The 20,392-nt window shown below is 49.5% G+C and overlaps 6 protein-coding genes across 6 annotated transcripts; 3 read left to right on the top strand and 3 right to left on the bottom strand. All coding sequences in view use genetic code 12, as the record gives it.

Moving 5' to 3' along the window:
• Positions 1-1,420: 1,420 nt before the first annotated feature.
• On the top strand, positions 1,421-3,073 carry CXQ87_004697 (sugar porter family MFS transporter; the record flags this gene model as incomplete). The annotated part of the gene is made up of 1 exon (XM_025483133.1): positions 1,421-3,073. The coding sequence occupies one exon, from the start codon at positions 1,421-1,423 to the stop codon at positions 3,071-3,073; it is 1,653 nt and encodes a 550-aa protein (XP_025337346.1).
• A 2,097-nt stretch (positions 3,074-5,170) lies between these two features.
• On the bottom strand, positions 5,171-6,739 carry HGT12 (Hgt12p; the record flags this gene model as incomplete). The annotated part of the gene is made up of 1 exon (XM_025483132.1): positions 5,171-6,739. The coding sequence occupies one exon, from the start codon at positions 6,737-6,739 to the stop codon at positions 5,171-5,173; it is 1,569 nt and encodes a 522-aa protein (XP_025337345.1).
• A 1,030-nt stretch (positions 6,740-7,769) lies between these two features.
• On the bottom strand, positions 7,770-9,515 carry CXQ87_004695 (basic amino acid transporter; the record flags this gene model as incomplete). The annotated part of the gene is made up of 1 exon (XM_025483131.1): positions 7,770-9,515. One exon carries the CDS (start codon positions 9,513-9,515, stop codon positions 7,770-7,772), a length of 1,746 nt encoding a protein of 581 aa, XP_025337344.1.
• Positions 9,516-11,950: 2,435 nt separating this feature from the next.
• Positions 11,951-12,793, top strand: CXQ87_004694 (uncharacterized protein; the record flags this gene model as incomplete). The annotated part of the gene is made up of 1 exon (XM_025483130.1): positions 11,951-12,793. One exon carries the CDS (start codon positions 11,951-11,953, stop codon positions 12,791-12,793), a length of 843 nt encoding a protein of 280 aa, XP_025337343.1.
• A 449-nt stretch (positions 12,794-13,242) lies between these two features.
• CXQ87_004693 (uncharacterized protein) lies at positions 13,243-15,072 on the bottom strand (the record flags this gene model as incomplete). Its single annotated transcript, XM_025483129.1, has 1 exon — positions 13,243-15,072. One exon carries the CDS (start codon positions 15,070-15,072, stop codon positions 13,243-13,245), a length of 1,830 nt encoding a protein of 609 aa, XP_025337342.1.
• Positions 15,073-19,017: 3,945 nt separating this feature from the next.
• On the top strand, positions 19,018-20,075 carry CXQ87_004692 (MDR family NADP-dependent oxidoreductase; the record flags this gene model as incomplete). Its single annotated transcript, XM_025483128.1, has 2 exons — positions 19,018-19,863; positions 19,908-20,075. The coding sequence occupies 2 exons, from the start codon at positions 19,018-19,020 to the stop codon at positions 20,073-20,075; spliced, it is 1,014 nt and encodes a 337-aa protein (XP_025337341.1).
• Positions 20,076-20,392: the final 317 nt, after the last annotated feature.

Raw genomic sequence — 20,392 nt, 5'->3', positions numbered from 1 at the left:
TTGCAATTCCGGAGGCGCCTTCTGTTTTGGGCTGGGGTTCATTAGTAATCCACCGAGGACTTCGGCTGCAAGGCAGCAGCATGTATGAAGAGCCGAGACCTGGGGTGCAGCAGAATGAGATCTCCAGCTTCATCTATTAATTTACTAACTCTTAGTAACGAACTAATCTTAGAAACAGATTGTATCCAATCGGGTGAAACACACACCAGATAATATTCTTAGGGATCTGCAAGAAGCCAGACGCTCCGCTTCAGGCAGTTATTCCATAAAATACCCTGTTTTCGGCCGCAGCACGCGCGTCCAGTCCGGAACAATTAGCAGCATGGTTACGAGCCCGCGCGACGCACCCCAGAGGGGAACGCAGCCGTGAGGTCATTCGGTGGGGCCTGAGGGGAACCCACGGAGAATTGTGCGCCAGTGGTGGCGGATTTCCTTCGACCCTCTAAGTATTACGTTGCCTTCAGGGTCTGGATGGTGGAGAAGGGAATGTGGGGTACGTCGTGCGTGTCGTATATGGCACGGCTGGTGCGGCGGCCCGCGTGCTGGAGAAATCGGCCTGAATCATGTACCATTCCGTCCGGTGCCGTGCCGCTTTACAAATGTAGAGGGGGGTATGTCGGAGAACAATAGTGAAAACCGGCCGAGGCCATTATCCACGTTGTTTCAGTCCTCGTAAGTTGGAATAAGCTCGAAGTGCACAATGCGACAGTCAGCGACAGAGGATTTGTTGGAAACTTTAGATTTTTTTTTTTTTTTTTTTTTTTTTTTTTTTTTTTTTTTGGCTGTCTTTCTTTTGTAACCTGCTTTTGTAACCTGCTGTTTTGGGAATCTCTACTTATACGCTTCTTGCCCTTGCCGTCAGTCCCCTCTGTATGCCTGCTGCTGGTCCACTCTACTGGATGCAAGTACCCCAGTTTCAGTAACCCACGCATATCCTCCTCGGCATGTCACCCTACACTATATGGCAAAAAACCATATCTAGTTTTCAATGAACTGGCAATTCTTCCGCTCTTGTGCCAAGGTTGTTCCGGGCTTGGCCCCGTAACTGCGCTGCTCACGCCATAAGTTTTTCCTAGCGGAATAACATTGTGTAGTGGTGCCGCACAGATTTTCTGGGGTTCCCGCCTGGTTTATCCGGATCCACTCTCGGACGGGTTTCACCAAAAACAGCAAATCCAAAGCCAACTGGGCCAATCACAGCTCGAGAGCCTAATTTATTTTCTCCATGCAAAACGCATCCTTTCGGGCATCCTTGCCAGAAACGCCTGGCGTGATATCTCGCTTCTGCAGCTTCGGCGTCTTGGCTGCCGTTACTCGGTCCCCATTGTCGTTTTTCTTCCAAGGTGGAGAAGACTCCACTATAAATACCGGCCCATTCCGCCCTTTTCTCTTCTCTTTTCCCAACTACACAAAAACAAAAATGGGTTTCTCTGCGTACGAAGACCGCATGGTCAAGCCAGCGTTGGCTTTCCGCAATTTTCTCGACGGAGGCCCCAAAATCACAAACATCTACTTCATCGCCTGTATCTCGTGTATTTCCGGCTTGATGTTTGGTTTCGATATCTCCTCCATGTCTGCCTTCTTGGGCCAGGACGCCTACCTCCGTTTCTTTGACAGCCCCGGATCCGACATGCAAGGCTTCATTACCGCCTCCATGTCTCTTGGTTCCTTCTTTGGTGCCATGACCACCTCCTTTATTTCGGAGCCTTTTGGCCGTAGGGCCTCCTTGATGGTGTGTTCCTTGTTCTGGATGATTGGTGCTGCTATCCAGTCTTCTTCCCAGAACAGACCGCAATTGATTATTGGTCGTTTTATTTCCGGTGCTGGAATTGGCTTTGGTTCTTCCGTGGCGCCTGTCTACGGTTCCGAACTCTCGCCCAGAAAGGTCAGAGGCTTCATTGGCGGAATGTTCCAGACCAGTGTCACCTTGGGTATTTTGGTGATGTTCTACATTTGCTTTGGCTGCTCTCACATTGACGGCGTGGCATCTTTTAGAATCGCCTGGGCCATCCAGATTGTTCCTGGCTTGATTTTGTTCTTTGGCTTGTTTTTCATTCCAGAATCTCCCAGATGGTTGGCTAAACAGGGCTACTGGGACGAGGCCGAAACAATTGTTGCTCAGATCAACGCCAAGGGTAACAGAGAGGACCCCGACGTGATGATTGAAATCTCCGAAATTAAGGACCAGTTGATCGTGGAGGAAAACGTCAAGGGCTTCACGTTCGTCCACTTGTTCTCCAAGAAGTACCTTCCTAGAACGATCGTGGCTGTTTTCGCCCAGATCTGGCAGCAGTTGACGGGTATGAACGTCATGATGTACTATATTGTCTACGTTTTCGAGATGGCCGGTATCTCCGGAAACGCCAACTTGGTTTCCTCGTCCATCCAGTACGTTTTGAACTTTGGCTGTACCGTGGTTGCTCTTTTCCTCATGGACAAGATCGGCAGAAGACCTTTGTTGCTTGGAGGTGCTGCCATGATGGCTGCCTGGCAGTTTGCCGTTGCCGGTCTTTTAGGAAGCTACTCGGTTCCTTACCCTGACTCTGGTAAAGAGTCTGTCACCATCAAAATCCCCGATGACGAAAAGCCTGCTGCCAACGGAGTTATCGCATCCTGCTACTTGTTCGTCTGTTCCTTCGCTGTGTCCTGGGGTGTGGTTGTGTGGGTCTACTGTTCCGAGATGTGGGGTGACTCTGTTTCCAGACAGAGAGGAGCTGCTTTGGCCACTGCTGCCAACTGGATTTTCAACTTTGCCATTGCCATGTTCACGCCTCCATCTTTCGCCAACATCAACTGGAGAACCTACATCATTTACGCCTCCTTCTGTGTGGCCATGTTCGTCCATGTTCTCTTCTTTTTCCCAGAAACCAAGGGCAAGCGTTTGGAGGAAATCGACCAGATCTGGACCCACAAGATCCCAGCCTGGAAATCGGCTTCTTACGTTCCTGCTGTTCCTATTTTGCCAGGAGAGACGGACGACAAGATTGCAACCGAGCACCACGATGGTGTTTTGCGCCATTCTTCCTCGAACTCGGATCCTGAGAAGGACGCCTCGGTGGCCAACCAGGCCTAATGCGTTCCTATGTAATTGCTTTGACGAATATACGAAAATATGGAGTGGGGCAAGTCCTAAGTAGTTAGTTTTGACAGGGGAGTGAATCGGTGGTGTATCAGATGGAGATGTTTTTGGTTTATCCAGGAGGGTCTTGCATTACGTTTATGCTTTTAGCGATGAATTGCAAAGTTGTTGATTTACTCGTCAATATGAGTTTCTACTCAAGATACATCTGACAAAACCACAAACCCAATATTTCACGAACTTTCACCTCATAAACAAATGCCGAAACTGAGTCAATTGACGAGGAGCTAATCAGGCAAGTCTTACACGATACATCCCGTCTAAGACAATGGGCAGTGTCGTTTTGATCAGGCCCTCGATACCTGATTTCTGGTCTGATCCCACGAATTGCCATCCCACTATCAATTCCTTCAATCTGCCACATTCCAAAGCAAAAAAAGCCTGGCCAATTCCAACCCATCCTACAATTCCGATCTGAAAATCGCTTGATCCACAAATCCGGGGGCTTATTATTATGAGCACCGTCGCGTGTAAACAAGTATGAGCCCTGGCATTTTCTGAAACACAGGCCCCTTGGAGGCGCCACCCGGGCCAAATTTCAAAAAATCCTACTTTTCCAAAAACCTTGAACTTTTGATGATGGCGGGGGATGGTGGGGGAAAAAGCGCGGGGGATGACGACAGTGGGGTGGTTTTTCAAGAAGGGCCCGAAACGGGGGGTCAAGAGGGCTTAGACAGGGCTTCCATGGAGGCTCATTCAGGAGGAGGCTAAGCCCCCTGCCGCCCTTCTCCCAGTCTAGATCCGGGGTTGTAATTTTCTGCAGAAGGCGTGGAATTCTAAGTTTAGTATATGTCGCTCGAAATTCGGGCAGTAGTATTTTTCCACAAAGCTGGTGGAAACCTTAAATTGACCCGTTAGTCAAATTTTATTTACCGAAACAGAAAGCTGTTTTTTGGGTCTGCATCAGGGGATACAGGGCTCCGTCATGTCTCCCGCCGCCTCAAATCTTAATCTGGCTTATCGAAGGTCCTAGATGAGGAGGTGGTGGAGCGGCAATTTGATCGTTTTCTGCTTCCTGGATTGGGGAAGTTGATGGAGAGTTTATGAAATCTGATTTGGTTATTTTGATGAGGGGAAGAGGGTTTTGAAAGGATCTAGCCTACTTTGAGGTATTCACACGATGGTGCCAGTTAGACTGAGACGCAACAGTGCAATTCAAACAATTAGAATATTTGTGTTATCATCAATGGATCAATTCTGAACAAGTTGCTCGGCGTCAACCGAGAATCTTCCCGAAGACAGCACAGTATGAGAGGCTACTCAGGCTCTCCCAATCTGCCTCCACATTCGGCGTCTCTGGACCACTTGATCTCAGATCAACTCCACAGTTGGACGTGCCTTTGGTGGCTGATCTGGAACCAAGGAGCAAATAGAAAGAGCAGCTTCGATACCTTGCTAATTCTGGGTGTTGGGTGGAAACAGCGCAGTGGGAATTTCGGTGCCTAATACTTTCAAGAGCTCCTTTCTCAGAGCAGCATCCAAAATGTACTCTGACGATCACCGTCTCTGGTGGAACAGCCATCATGCCAGTCAGATTGCCATTTTCGAGTTCAAAAGCAATTTCAGTGACGCTTTTGATGATTAGAAGATAATGCCGTCCAATAAAACCCGGCAGCTCTACATCGGCCTCCTCAAAGACTGTGACTATAAATCAGATGTCTCTGGAACTCTGCGCTGGTGGGAACAATTGCATCTTGTTCCTAAAACGGAGACGCTTCTGAAGCAACTTCAGGCTTTACCTGCGCCTTTCGCTCAACGTCATGTCACGGTTCGTTAAAACATCAAGTTTCGTTGTAATCTGTTCGTCTTTTTCCCTCTCAAATTCATTCTTTTACCTATATCTGGATACTAACACTTTTCCAATAGATCCACAACCACACCCCATATCGTAAAGCCTCCAACACAGTCACAAAACACAAACGGTCCTAAAATTATTCCCGCTTTGCCTACCCTTCAATTCTCCATCACTACACTCACTCACTAGATCTTGGCTATCATTACTCGTTAAGTAGATACCTAGACTCCGCCGGTCTAGACGCTTCTTTCCTCGATGGAGATGGCCTCGGCCTTGGTGTCGGAACGGAGATCCGTAAGGGCGTCGTCTCTGAAGGCATGTTCGGAAGGAACGAAGCCCTGGGAGCGCCAGGCGTGAGGAACCTTCTCGTACAACTCGTCGATCTGCTCCAAAGAGAGACCCTTGGTTTCGTAGATCAGGTACCACGCAAAGAAGAAACACAAGAAGTTGCACCCGCCCCAAATGAAAAAGACGTTCGTGCCCAAGTTACCCTTGTCCTTGTCCACCATGTACGGCGTGGCGTAGGCAATGCCCCAGTTCCACAACCAGTTGGAGGCAGTACAAAGCGCAACCGACTTGGCTCTGGTTCTAAGAGGGAAAAGCTCTCCAACCACGACCCAAGCACAAGGACCCCAGGTGGCGGCAAAGAAGGCAATAAAAATACACGAGAAAGCAACAAGCACCTTCTTGGAGGAGTCAGACGAAGCTGCAACGCCGACAATGGCCACAACAAACTGGGAAATCGACATTCCGGCAGCACCGCCAAGGAGAATGTTTCTTCTGCCTGCAATCTCCATCAAAAGAATACCTGGGACCGTGGCACCGACATTGACAATGTTAGTGGCCAAAGTGGTGACGAACCCGTCCACACCGGCATCGTTGAAGAAGTTGGTACCAAAGTAGAAAATGAAATTCACACCGGTCAACTGCTGGAAAGCCTGACACAAAACACCCGTAGCCAAACGCTTACGCTGGTGGTTCTTGCTGGACAAGACCTGGCCCCAAGAGGACTTGCCGTATTCTTTCTCAAACTCGTAGGCGGCCTTGATGTCGTTGTACTCCTCGATAAGATCCGGGTGGTCGGCAGGAAGCTTTCTAAGCTGGGAAAGCGCCTCGAAGGCCTTGTCCTCTCTTTCCTTGGAAACGTAGAAACGGGGAGTTTCTGGCAAGAAAAACATACCAATACCCAAGATCAACGACCAGAGGAACTGAAGGGCAATGGGGATTCTGTACGATCCAGAGTCGTTTCTGGCGTGGGTGGCCTGGTTGAAAACAGCAGCCAAAAAGATGCCAATGGTGATGGCCCACTGGTAGCACGACACAATGGCACCTCTAATCCACTTGGGAGCAGCTTCCGACTGGTACAATGGGATGGTGGAGGAAATAAGACCCACACCAGCACCGGCAATGGCTCTACCGGCACAAAGCAAAGGAATGCCCGTGGCGGCGGTCTGCAAAATGACACCGATGTTGAAAACAACCAAGGAGGACAAAATCAAACACCACTTTCTACCCAAGGTGTCAGAAAAGAATGGAGCGGCAAGGGAACCGAAAAAGGTACCCACAGACAAGATGGAGACAATAAGCGATGTTTCCGAAGCAGTGAACTCGTTGTCGCTTCCAGGGAACTGGTTCTTCACGTAGTCCATGGCCATGATACCGTTAATGGTACCAGTGTCATAACCGTACAAAACACCACCAAAGGCAGCAAAGACACCAACAATGATACCCATGGAGGTGGAGCCTGCTTTCTTTTCACCGACATTGATGAAGCGCTGCACGAGCCTGTTGTCTTCGAGGCCCATGATAAGATTTAAAAAATGGATGGCAAAACCAGAGGGTAGGGCGATCTGTGGGCTTTTATAGGTGGAAGTAGGCACTAGTGCTGGAGCATTTTTAGCACCCAAAATGTCGCGGCTGCTGGCGTGCTGCGTGTCGTGCAGACAAACATGGGGAAGCCGACATGTAGGTCCTATTTACGGAGAATATACGGCCTGCGCCCCGCGGCGAAATAGTATATCCCGCAGCCGTACCCCACAGACGCACTCGAGCGCGTAGCCCGAAGCAACCCTTGCATATCCACACGGCGTAATCATTGTCTGATACTACTTAAAGTACACTAGTTATTGTTGTTGAGGGAGGGTGCCGGGAAAACTGTGACAGGGTGTCGCGACAAAAGCATCGAAAATTGGCTTTCACGCCGCGAGTCCTGCATAATAGCGGCGGCCATAGCTGTCAGCCCGGCCCTCCTACAAAGCGTCAGGGCCTCTGCGACGCATTCTACCCCATGGAGATGTGGGGCTTTGTGCTTCTTCACGATCCTTCAATATAAGTGGTCAAGGCAGCTCCTGGGTTTTTTTACGACATGCAGCTATTGCACGGCTCTCTTTACGCGAGGCTTACCGCGCTGTGTGCAGTACATACACCGACCAAACAATTGAGGCGTTTTGGCGGATAAACCAGCTCCCCTCAGTGAAGCCTCGTGGTTGCAATCCGATAACCATAGTTGAAAGTTGGGTGTTCCATTTCTGGCCCAGCCTGGACCGCCTCGTAAATGGGCCAATTGCTCCGGGGCTTTTCGGGGCGGATTAACCCTCATGCGTGTCTTACGCCCGAGCCTGCGTGTGGCGCCATTTCGCCGAGGCGGGTCCATTTTGGGAAAAGTTTCTCCAGCAACTACAGCACTCTCTTCTTGTATTGGTCAATTCTCTCTATTAACAAGCCCCGACACACTCCTTGGAGACACGCCAGCGGCACGCCGCTTCTTCAAGGATTTGGCTCGACCAATGGGGCGTTCTTCTGCCATTAAATGATCCGAGCCTCACATGGAGAAATTTACGGTTTTTCCTGACTGTTAGAGGCGCTGTCGGACTGCTCCTTCAGACTCTCTTCGCTCATCTCCTCTGCATCATTGGCTGGCGGCTTCTCCTCTTTTTTCTGCCCCAACTCCACGTCAGGCAAACGGTGGTTGGTCTGGAAACAGGTGACAATCATTGCTATGGCAGCAAATCCGAGCGACATGTAGAAAGTGTCCCGGATGGCATTCATCACCTCTCCTTTCACGTACGCTCTAGCGGCAGGACTGAGCTGGTCTAGAAGCTTGGTGGACGAAATAAGCGATTCGAGATTCACCCCATCGAGCTCTTTGGCAAGTTGGGCGCCTTGTTTGGGCAAGGTCTTCTTCATGTGGTTCGTCAAAGCAGCACTGTAAACGGCATCCGCCAAAGCTCCCGCTAAAGCACCTCCGAAAGTTCTGCAGACATTCACCAACGTCGTGGCCATAATGGTTGATCCAGGCGCTTTTGGTGCTGCAACCTGTGCGCCCAAAATTCCCGATTGCATCTGGAAACCGGTACCGATGCCTAGAGGGATGAGATAGCCGATTTTGTGGGAATTGGAGGAATCAACATCTAGAAGGGTGAGAAGACCACAGCCAACCATACCCATGGCAGCACCCAAAATCGCAAACGGCTTGATGAGTCGGGTTTTCTTGATCAAGATACCCAGGGAGATGGACGTAATAACGGTTGCAATGATCATGGGCAAAAGATGGACACCAGATTTCCACGCACTGGCGCTGTGGATCACCTGGAAATAAATAGAAACGTAAAGCACGGCCGCCATAAAGTAGGCAAACGTGCCAAACATGGAAAACGCAGCGGCGCTGACCTGTGGAACCTTAACAACGTCCCAGGGAAGAAGTGGGTGTTTCGTGTACTTGTAATTCCAAACACAAAAGGCAATAAACGCGAGGCCGCCCACGACAAAACAGGCAATGACTCCACCCAGGTTCCATTCAAAGTCGTTTCCAGAAGCCAAGGTAAGCGCCATAAGCAAAACCACAAAAGACCCCGTCATGAGCACCACGCCCACGTAGTCGATCATCATGATCTTCTCTTTCCAGTTGCCCTTGGTTTTGGGTGGGTTGAAGCAGTACGCGAAAAGCACTCCAGCAACTCCTCCCACAGGAAGATTAATGTAGAAACACCACCTCCACGAAACATGCGACGTGAAAGCTCCGCCAATAAGCGGTCCAAGCACAGAGGCAACGGCAAAAGTGCATCCCAAAAGCGCCATACCCAAGGGTCTCCTTTGAATGGGCAAAATCTCGGTGATAATGATAAACGTCATGGTCTGGATACCTCCACCACCCACACCAGCCAAAACACGGCCGCCGATAAGTACATCCATGCTATCGGCCAATGCACACATCAAGGAACCAGCCTCAAAAAGCACCACTGCCACGATCATGGTCAGTTTTCTTCCAAAGATGATTGAAAGCTTTCCCCATACTGCAACCAAAGCAGCCATTGATATGAGGAAGCCCGACGTGAGCCAGCCGATCCTGTCAAAGGCATTGAACTTGTTCCCCACTTCTGTCAAAAGCGTCGCCACAATCGTCTGGTCCAAGGCGAAAAGGAAAAGACAGAAGAAGATGGAGAAGATACAGAGCACCAATTTTGCACCCAGGAGGTACTGCTCTTCTCTGGTGGTTCCGTCGCCAGCATCGGACTCGATGAACTTCTTGCGTGTTTCCTCAGCCACGGGCGAGGTTTCTGTATTCTCTGAGATTTCTGGCATTTTGGTTTGTGAAGATAACGGTGGAAATCGGTTCTTTTATATCGTGGAATCTGCAGAAGCGATGCAGCCTCAACGTGCATTCGTAAAGCGGCAGCAAAACGGAGAGGACTGGGTGGTGGTGGTAAGCCAACAGAAACTTAAAAAGTCAGATCCCTACTAATTGCGCTGTCCTGATCCCGATGCACTAAACAAACACTTCTTCCGACGGCCCCTTCAGGATAGAGAGGCCAAATCAGGTTTCGTGGTGGTGGTTATGGCCTGCATATAGTGCGATCCGAAGCTGTCAAGGGCAAAATGGCCCTTCTCGCGAGCAGAACCGTGCATTAATGCCGTTTCTCCGTGTCACGGGCCCGCACCTCCGTCTCCGTCTCACACTAGTCCGGCTGCAAAAGAATAAAGATTTTCCGATCGAAAAGATGCATGATCGTTGAACTTGACATATGTGCCCCTTGCATTGGAAGTTTTTTTGCTAAGGCTATAGAAATATCGAAAAGATCAGCGCTACGGAAAATACTTCGGGAATGGCCGACGCACGCCGAACATTGATGGCAAATTACGACCCACCTGCCATTGATAAAAAATACAAGGAATGTGGCAATTCAATGAAACACAAAAAATAAGAATTTTGGTGAACCTGCTACCGCCGAATGCCGTATAGCCGTATGTTGCTTCAGGAGATTTTGCCACCACGATAAGCAGATATGTACGGCGCGTCACAGAAATGTGTCTCGGGGTCAAAGCCGAATCGACTTGAGAATTGGCTTTATTTTCGGGGCACTTCGGAGATTGATTTTGATTTTTTAGATTGTACAACTGTGATTCGGAGTTGATGCTTTGATGTTCAGGGTCATTGAACGGAAGGTTTCTTTTGTTGTATCGATATGGTCCAGTGACTTTATGAGGTATTACTGATAAATCAGGATCAGTGGCTTGGTTTGAGATCATGTCGATGACAAATTGGTTTGACTGTCATCATACACAGCAAAAAAGCAACCATCAAAGATTGGGTGGTGGCATTTTGCTGCGTTTTGCACTTACTTCGATCATTGTCTTCCTATACTCCAGAACCCAAGCAATTGAAGAGGTACACCACCACTAGGCCTGTGCCTATGTTTTCACTCAATGAGACATTTGAAAGAATGTAAAGTCGGAAATTTCGTTGATTTCATAGAAACCACTCTTTCCAAACCAGCTGGTCAAGTAAATCGACGCTTCACTGAACAACCATACACTTTCCAGACTAAAACCATCAACCACTCAACAAGAGCTGTCACCAAATTCCTCATTGGCACATCCACCTCCATCGTCACCATACCCCCGTTTCATCGTCATTCACACTTCTCACAATACACCCTCATATTCCCTTCCATCCATCTTATCACCAAACAGCATTTCCTGCTAATACCACCCCAAAACCCCGCTGACGTCACCTGAACTAGACCCATTCCTTCCTTCCATTTTAGTCACAGATCTACGGTTTCACCAGTCCAAGAAAAATAGCTGGCGATCGTCGCCCTGTTATTCATGGCTGACGTCAGTCTAGACTACCCCTACCTCTACATCGCCAGCTTCGATTTCTTGAAACTCCGCCATAATCTCTTCAACATCGCCAGCTTCGATGTCTTGGAACTCCGCCATAATCTCTTCAACATCGCCAGCATCGATTTCTTGAAACTCCGCCATAATCTCTTCAACATCGCCAGCATCGATTTCTTGGAACTCCGCCATAGCCTAACATTCCTATATTCGAGAACTCCGCCCGTTTCTCGGTTAGATCGTCATTGGCCCGTTTGGGACGCAATTAGCTCGACAAGGAAAAACGCTCACGAGATACCGTCAAAGCCATCCTTCGCGTGTGTTCCTTGTGCTGGCTGTTCCTCCTTGGGGCTGTTCCTCCTTGGGGCTGTGAGCAAATTCTGAAAATCTAGACAACTTCAATTCACTCAAGATTCCAAAAAACCAGCCATTTACTGCTCGGGCCGTTTCGGGGTGGGGTGTATCAGCCGGACTTGTCCTTTGCAACAAGGCCTAAGCCGGGTTTGGCCGGAACATGGAAGCTGTAACGCAGTCTACCGAACCTTTCTCTGCACTATGCCGTCATTGTAGGAGTCCACGCAGGGGAGGAAGCTGCTGTGTTCCTGGAAACCATCAACACATGAAATTATCAACACTTGAGGGCGATAACCAAGACGTTTATTCAATGACACCGCAATGAGCTCACCTTGATGAAGCTTCAGTAAATACATGGTTTTCTGTAATTAATGGATAAATTCTATCCATCGACTTGGCCCTCCACGATGGGATCTCCGTGGCAGACCGCTATTGGGGCTTTTCCGATCATGGTATGTGACGACCTAGCCCTCCAGAGCATTATAAAAAGCCGCCCACTTCCCTCCAAATCTCTCATCATCAACCCAATCTCCCAATCCTCCAACATGCTTTCCCTCTTCACTTTGCTCTCCGTCTCCTTGTCGCTCACCAACGCCTTGACCCTTCCCAACGGTCCAACCACCTTGGCTACTTCCAGAGTCGGCACCCAGTCTGATGCTTTGGGTGGTTCTGCTCCTCAGGGCTCCTTGACCCTGGCTCCTGCTCCAATTCCAAGCAACGGAACCAACACCGCCGGAAACGGCCCTATTACGGGAACCCAGACCGGAAACACCCTTCCAACGGTTTCTCCTTCGAAGGTCACCAATGCTCCTGGTGTCTCACAGGCTCCACAGCAACCGGGTAATGTTCCATCTCAGGCTCCACAACAACCAGGCCCCGCTCCATCTCAGGCTCCACAACAACCAGGAAACGCTCCTTCCCAGGTTCCAGAACAACCAGGAAACGCTCCATCTCAGGCTCCACAGCAACCAGGCCCCGCTCCATCTCAGGCTCCACAACAACCAGGAAACGCTCCTTCCCAGGTTCCAGAACAACCAGGAAACGCTCCATCTCAGGCTCCACAACAACCAGGCCCCGCTCCATCTGATCTCGGCGACAACGGATCCTCTCCATCAGGCTTCGGTGGTAACGGTTCAGTTCCTTCAGATGCTCCTCAGCAGCCAGACTCCAACCAGTCCCAGGCTCCTGAAGCTCCAGGCAGCTCTCCTTCACAGTCTCCAGAAACCCCAGACTCTGGATCTTCTGGATTGCCAGATGACGGTGGATTTTCCGGAAACGGCGGCCAGAACGAACCAGGCCAGGGTGACCAGGACAACCAGGACAACCAGGACAACCAGGACAACCAGGGTGACCAGGACAACCAGGACAACCAGGACAACCAGGGTTAGGGTGGTAACATTGTGAAGACGGCCACCAGCACCCAGGCTTTCGCTACCGCATAGGCATAAGTACGAATAAAGATTGATTTCGGGAAAAGTTGTAGAAAGTGTAGAATTATTAATATTCAATTGCATTTATGGCTCAAGAAGGTGTAACTTAAACGAATGCTATCATTTGTATTACGGTTTTGCAAGGATGATATGATTTTCAGGTACAAGTAGTCAATGAGGCATGAATGTCAGAGTAGTATTTGCATTCTCAATTGAAATCCGAAAAATGAAGCAAGTCAAGAATTCAGAAGAATTGACGTTGTAGGCCCGAAAAATTGACAATGACGTCATCGAGATGCCCTCATCTAGCCATAAAGATATGCAAAATTTCCTCTTTTGCCGTTCTATTCATCTTTCGATTACTTCCTCCTCCCTACACTTCTTTTCTGGATGCATCGATTGGCTATTTAACCCTCAACATACCACTCGTTGTTGGCGCCCCGGTTCATCAAGATATCCTCGTAGTAGTCCCACGGGTCTTTGCGGTGAATCGGAAGCGGCTCAGTCGACTCAGGATCGTAGTTCACGTACTCGTCAACGTTGATGTTGAGTTCCTGGTGACGCTGCACCGATGGCGTCACGATATTGTACTCATCAAGAAGCCACAGCTTGCCACACGCCTTATACCAGGACTCACGAGCTTCCGAAGGGTCAAAGTCTTTTTCAGATGGCTTGCACTCTTTGCTGGGCACCCACATGCCGAGGTCCTTTCTGAACTCGTGGTCTCTGAAAACGAGCTTTGTGGTGTACGAGCTCTTGCCGTACTTCTTGCCCAAAAGCGACAGAACGTTCTTGGGAATGTAGATCGGCAGGCCTTCAAAGTAGGTGTGTCTGAGCGGAAGAAGCTCGTCAATGCGGTGCCAGTTCCAGTGCTTGCAGTGAACAGCCATGGTTTTGAGCTTGGCCAAGTCGTCGTCCAACTCGTACACCGCCGGCGGAGGCACATCGTTGGTGTGAGACAAGGCGCTGATGTCTATGTATAAGCCCAGGTTGATGTCGATGAAACGGGCGTCGATGAAGTTGTTGCTGTTGCCCTGCTTCACGTAAGTGGGGGAAACCTCGAATAAATATGCAGCGTTTCCCAGTTTGGGGTTTTCGAGAATGAGTGTGTTGTTGTACTTTCTGGCCAAGCGGTCGAGCTGCACAATCGGGAGCTGGACGTCAATATCGGTGTCCCAAGGCATATTCACGCCATTGTAGGCCCAGCCGAGAAGAGAGCCGTAATTGACCCACAGAGCCACTTTTTCGGTCTCGGCAAATTCGAACCAGGCTTTGATGATGTGTTGCAAGATGCTTTGACGCTCACGGTTGCCAGTGTAGCGTTTGAAAAATGGGTAGTAGATGTGGTGGGAGTTTCGGGCGACAAGGTCACTGAAGATCCAGGGGTATTTGAAGAAGCACTCCTGGGTATCTGCGGCGGTGTTGGCGTACTCCAAGAACTCCAAGTACTCCAAGTCCAGCTTCAGGATGCGGTTCTCGTTGAGACGCTCTTTCAAGGCAAAAATCTCCACCTCTGGCTCAAACACAAAGTCCTTGGCACTGACAGCCACGGTTTTCTGCATCTGCTTGTATGGAACAGCACGGAGGTGCAGAGTCAGCTCGTCCAAAGGGAGGTCCAACTGCTCGGACTCCTCCATGGCCAGCACAAGCAGCAGCTTGGCCACGTTTTTCGTGAGGTTATCGCCAACACGCTTCTTTTCAGCCACAGCAACCTCTATGTAGCCCTGGTCGGTTGTAGCTAGCACACGTTTGGGCACATCCTTGATGCAGTAAAGATATGCCATGCTGCGGAGCACCTTGGTGTGGTAGGTCTCCATGAAATAGGGATTAATGGAAGCCAAGCGGTCCACGTCTCTGTTGCAAGTGCCCAGAGGCTGGCGATCCCTGAGACGCTGCAAAACAGAGTCTCCAGCCAGCGTGTCGACCCAGTCGTCCCAATGGAAGTAGATTCCGTCGGCGTTTCCGAGCACATGTTCGAAATCTGGATCGTGGGACGCCGCCAGGCGCTTTTTGATGTAGTCATAGAGCGCCAGGGCCGGGTTTCTGGGCTGAAACGAGCTTCGCTGGTGCTGTCTGAAGGCCTCGTTCGTGAGATAGGCCTGGGAAATCGGCGTAAAGAGCGTGTGAAGAATCAGCACGGTTATGCAAACGATGATGATGGCCAGGAGCGCCGCCACACGGCGGTAGCGCCTAGGAAGGGCCATGTGTGGGTTGAATATGATGGGTTTCTCGTCCATGGTGGGTGGATTTTGGGAATTTTGTCTTTGCAGATTTGTATCACTTCGGAAATCACTATGGATAGCAAAGACTAGCGGGAAAGGAGTGGTTTGGGTGGTTTGGGTGGCCTTGGATGGCGTTTCTGGATCACACTATGGATAGCAGTAGACAATGGCGTTCACGATGGAATTCGATCGAAAAGCAAATCGACTCGACAGCGTTACTGAATGTGGCACACAGGGGTCAACGGTGGAGCCTTCTCGAGGATTGTCCCTGGTAAAGTGTTTTTGGGTGGGTTCGACCGGAATCGATGGGATGACTTGAGCTCGTGTGAAGCTAGACGAGTAGCGGAGCAAAAAGCAAACTTTGACTTTGTTCGGAAGCCACAAGGAGCACGGACACGGGTTCTTAAAGGGAAAAAACGCCAAATGTCGAGAAATAAATGGGGAGTTTGGGAGCGACGGCAGGCGGTTATATATTGCTGGGGCTTATGCGAGCAAGGCTGAGTAGCGCACCAGAAAGCAGGAACGCCAGAAAGCACGGCAGTTACGATAAGCAGCCCCTGCCTATGGAAAAAGGTAATTTTTGGCTTTGCAGGAAACAAGAAACCTTTGAATTATAGGCTGTCAAGCGAAGAATTTGAATTTTTCTGGTTCAGAGGCCAAAAACTCAGCAGCGTGCATGGTGATGTCACGGCTGGAGAAGAGCGATAGTGATTTGCATCCGTCGGCGTGTCTCAGCACTAGCGCTGTACATAAGCAACAATATGGAGAAAACGGATGCGTGCAAGGCAAGTCCAACAGAGTCAGAGAAAAAAGTAGGGTCTTTGTGTTTGTGGACCTGTCAGAGTCATTTTCTTGTGCCTGGCATCGCACAGGCTTGACACATCGTTAGGCGCACTGCGAGATCGCGGTGGATTGAAAAAGCGGGATTCAAAAGCCTGTGAAAGAGGGCATGTAAGGGGGTTTGGGAGGTTTTGTGAAGCGGCGATTTGACGATCTGGTTTTAGCTTCTGTGGCGGAATCAAAGTCATTGTCTCGGAAGGGAAGGTGGGAGGAAGCTGCAGAGGTGAAAAATCGCAGCCGTCCGGTGCAGTAGAGGTATTAGAGGGTTAGGTTTGGAAGGATTTAGTTTTGGTGGTTTTTGAAATTCGGCTATTTTTGGTGGTTTTGCAATTTGGCTATTTTTGGTCAGTCGCTCAAATCGACTAGGCATCCTTTCTGCGATAAGTAGGGCAGCGTCACGTCTGGTCATTGGACCGTGCCCAAAATGAGGCACAAGCAGAGACCAAGTGTGACAAAAAGCCTAATTCAGATAGCTTGTACGCAGCACCGGTTGCAAAAAAAAAAAAAAAAAAAAAAAAGATATACGCCCAGGGACCCCTGGCCGACTCGCTGTTCTGTTTATTTACGCTGCTAAGTGGCTAAATTGCTTTGCACAGCCTGGCCTCGAGCACGCTTCCGTGGGGCTTTGTGGTGGGGTTATCTGGAGGAACCACTGGTGCGAATGGAGAAGTAGGAGAAGCGATGGAAGGAAAAAGCCAGGTGATGAGAGTTTGCGAAAATCTGGAAAGTCAGCGAAAATTGATGTATTAGAAATGAAATAGAAAAGAGCTTTTTCGCTTTTTCGCTTTTTCTGTGTTGGTCTGGGCCCAGTCACGGTCTCCTCTTGAAGCCTCGCTGGTATGGAGGATTGCGCTGGACATGGCTGAGACCAAGACCATTTTTGTGCAAAACAGCTCACGTGAACCGCCCGTCTGGGGAGGAGGTCGTTTGATGAACACGATTGGAGATATCTCGGACTCCCCGATGACGTCATCGACAGTGATGTTGAGTATGGATGCCTTGAAGCACCGAGCGATTTCGGCTTTTGACCGTATATTATGAAACTAGTTTTCATTAGTTTTAGGGCGCGCTGGTGCTGTGGCAGTCTTGGCCTTGTCGATCACGTCAGTGTGGTGAGATAGGAGGCCGTGCATGGACCGAGGTGGGGTGGATTAGGGATTGGACCAGGAGGAGATCAACAATCGTATTTGGTTTGCTGTGGGGCTCGGGGTGTTTGGGCGGCTGAGGTATTGTTGGCTCGTAAATGGAGTTTTCAGATTGCTGTTGCACTCGGACTTGTCAGGTTTGGAGATTCGGCAAATTGTTATCAGCGTGTTCTTGGCTCTCTTGACGCAATTGAGCTAAATTAGCCGCATGTTTCCTGTTGCGGTCCTTAGGATTGGTAGAACTGGATTAGAATTGATTGGTAGAACTGGATTAGAATGAGATATGGCAGGATGGTAGGTCCAGTTACACTCCACAAAGAGGCTCAGGCGGTTTCTGAAAAATGTGCATTCTGGCAGCCGAGCCTCAGATTTGTCAAGAGAGGCGTGTTTCTGGAGACAGTACAGACTGGTTCGGACCGATGTAGCTTGATGTCAGTGGTCGAGGGCAAGGTTCATGAGGATCACCGAAGAAAGGTGGTCATGGAGTACTGAGCTCCACCTTGGAGACCCATAGCTTGTGTGAAGAATGAGACGACGATATGGTCTGAGGCTTTTCGTCCAATTCGAGGATCAGCGTTACCTTGATCTCTATCTGAAACATGCCGTTAGTGCTGCAAGGTTGGTTCTCTAAGACATCTCAATATCCTATCACCGATGAAAGCGGCACCTAGTCTTCACCAAAATAGTGCCTAGGGAGGTCTTCTACATTCTGTAAACCTCAAAGAATGCTCACTTTGTTCCCAATGAGTGGCCGCTTTCAACTCTTGGACCACTTATCAGCCTCAGAGAGCAAAATTAACCATTTTCCATCTACAGATCATTATCCACACAACTTCCATCTCTTGAAGACCGTGCCACCTGTCGATGGCCTGTATAACTGGATGTAGCATATTTTCAGTACACTACTAGATCTCTCGGGATTCCGAATGGTAAGGCACAAACTTCGATTGCTGCATCAAGACAACACTGGTCAGGATATCATCCACAGAAACGTCAATCCCACACTTCTCCAGCTGCATTGAAAAGTACAGGTCAATAATCTGAATCGCCTTTTGCAGCAATAAGTCACTAAGACATCATCTACGGTGCTTTCTCTGGATTAAGCAATTTTCAAACCTTTGCTCCTTCTTCCCGAAACCCATCCATCCCTAACTTCATCAAGTTAGGCAATTCCTCTACAAATCACCTGATTATCCCACCCAGCGGACAGATCCTCCGCTGGTGCTGAGCACTGTCTATATGGGGAAGTTGGATCAGCGATACAGCCTCGGGCCTGATATAAAATCAAAATCCCAAAACTCAAAAAATCTCAATCAAAACCGCATCGAACTTCATCTCCGTATTTGTCAGCGTCGGCATCTTGTAACTCCGACATCCGAATCTCCAGATCAACGGTTTCTTCGGTGGGCTGCACGGCGCCTATTGCGGTGAATGACGGCCGTTTTTCGAAAACTGTGTCCTAGCGGGCAGAAAGAATCGCAAACCAAAGCAAAAAAAATAGAAGAGCAGCAAAAAAGAACAACTCTTCGAAGTCTACCCAAACAGCCTTCTGCCTCCACCTCTTTCCTTTTTCGGTCTCAGCCTCAACGGTCTCGGAGTTGAAGCCCTGTTCTTCTGTAACAAACACGAATGGCTGCAAATTCCAAGAACCCCTGTTTTCTTCAAATCTGCCCTAAACAAACGAACCCCCGCCTTGAAAAATCACATTTGGCCAATAGGAGATAAGTCCCACTACATCCGATCTCGCTTGCTCTCTGCCCTCATCGCACCGCAACACCGTACCATAATCTCCCAAACTTCTTCTTAAATCCACCTCGTCGTCAACCCCGCCACCTTTCTTCAGCCGCATTCTTCTTCTCTTTTCCTCCGTCTTCTGCGTTAGTAAGCAGCCTTCCGGAAAGTTCGCGGGAAGTTCGCACGGTGGTTTCGTGGGGTACTATTTAGCAGCCAGGATCGCCATCTTTTCTTTCCAACAATGTCCGAGAAAATCATCCTCCAGAACCCGCCATCCTCTGTCGTCAACTTCAATTGGGACGAGCCAAGCTCCACCTTCAAATTGGAGACCCATTCGCCCGAAAACGACCTCAAGGACGGCCATGTCTTGGTAGACATCAAGTACCTCAGTAACGATCCCACACAGAGAACCTGGATCCGTGGCGACCAGGACCCAAAGAGAGCCTACCACGCTCCTGTGCAGAAGGGCGCCATCGTGGAGTCTTTGGGTCTCGGAGAAGTCCTCGAGTCGAAGTCTTCCAAGTACTCTAAAGGAGACGTTGTGGTGGGGCTCTTTGGCTGGGCTAGACAGATTGTTGTTCACGAGGCTGCCATTGCCAACAAAGTGGACACGTCATTGGGTCTTCCTTTGCCATTGTACCTCAGCAGCTTGGGATTGACCGGCTTGACTGCTTACTTTGGATTGACCGAGGTGGGTAAGATCAAGGAAGGCCAGTCTGTGCTTATCTCCGCTGCCTCCGGTGCCACAGGCTCAATGGCTGTTCAGCTTGCTAAGCACGTGTTCAAGGCCTCCAAGGTTTACGGTATCGCCGGTAGCGACGAAAAGTGCAAGTGGGTCGAGTCTCTTGGTGCCGACTACTGCGCTAACTACAAGGAGAGCGATTGGAAGGAGAAATTGGACAAGGAGATCGGCGACAATTACGTCGACATTTACTTCGACAATGTCGGTGGCGAGATTTTGGACTTTGCCTTGGCCCACGTGAAGAGCTGGGGTCATGTTGTTGCTTGTGGTGCCGTTTCCGGCTATAACGACCCCTCCAAGGCCAGAGTCAACAACTGGTTCCAGATCATCTCCAACAGAATCACCGTCGAGGGTTTTATTGTGTTTGATTTCCAGAGCAAGATCCCCAGGCTGTCCAGGAGATTTCTGCTGCTTTGAAGGACGGCAGAATCAAGTCCACCGAGGGTGTTTCTTTGGTTGACATCACCGGCAAGTCCTTGGCCGAGGTGCCTCTTATCTGGAACAGATTGTTCACTGACGAGAAGCCCTTGGGTAAGTTGGTGACCAAGATTGCCTAAACTAGCTTATGAACAAGATTATGAATACATTTATGGTTGAGTCAATGTCGTAGTGGTGGAATTTTTCTGATTGAGAGATGAAGTAAGGGTTGAAGTGGGCTAAGGGTTGAAGTGGGCTAAGGTTTGGAGCTGATGAATACCTTACGATAAGGCAGGATCCGGGAGTTATGATACGTTGTTGTAGTTGGGCACGATTCATGAGAAGTCGATATTTCAAGGCTGGAAAGATGTGGCAGTGTCAATGACATCATCATCATGCTGGCTTTTTCATAAAGAGAATCACAAACTTTATGGAAACGACCAAAATGTTTTGAGGT

This window comes from Candidozyma duobushaemuli (genome assembly GCF_002926085.2).
Source record: "Candidozyma duobushaemuli strain B09383 chromosome Unknown F_B09383, whole genome shotgun sequence".
In the NCBI taxonomy this organism is placed as follows: Eukaryota; Fungi; Ascomycota; class Pichiomycetes; order Serinales; family Metschnikowiaceae; genus Candidozyma; species Candidozyma duobushaemuli.
Note: the sequence above shows the minus strand (reverse complement) of the source record. Positions and strands in the feature narration are given on the sequence as shown.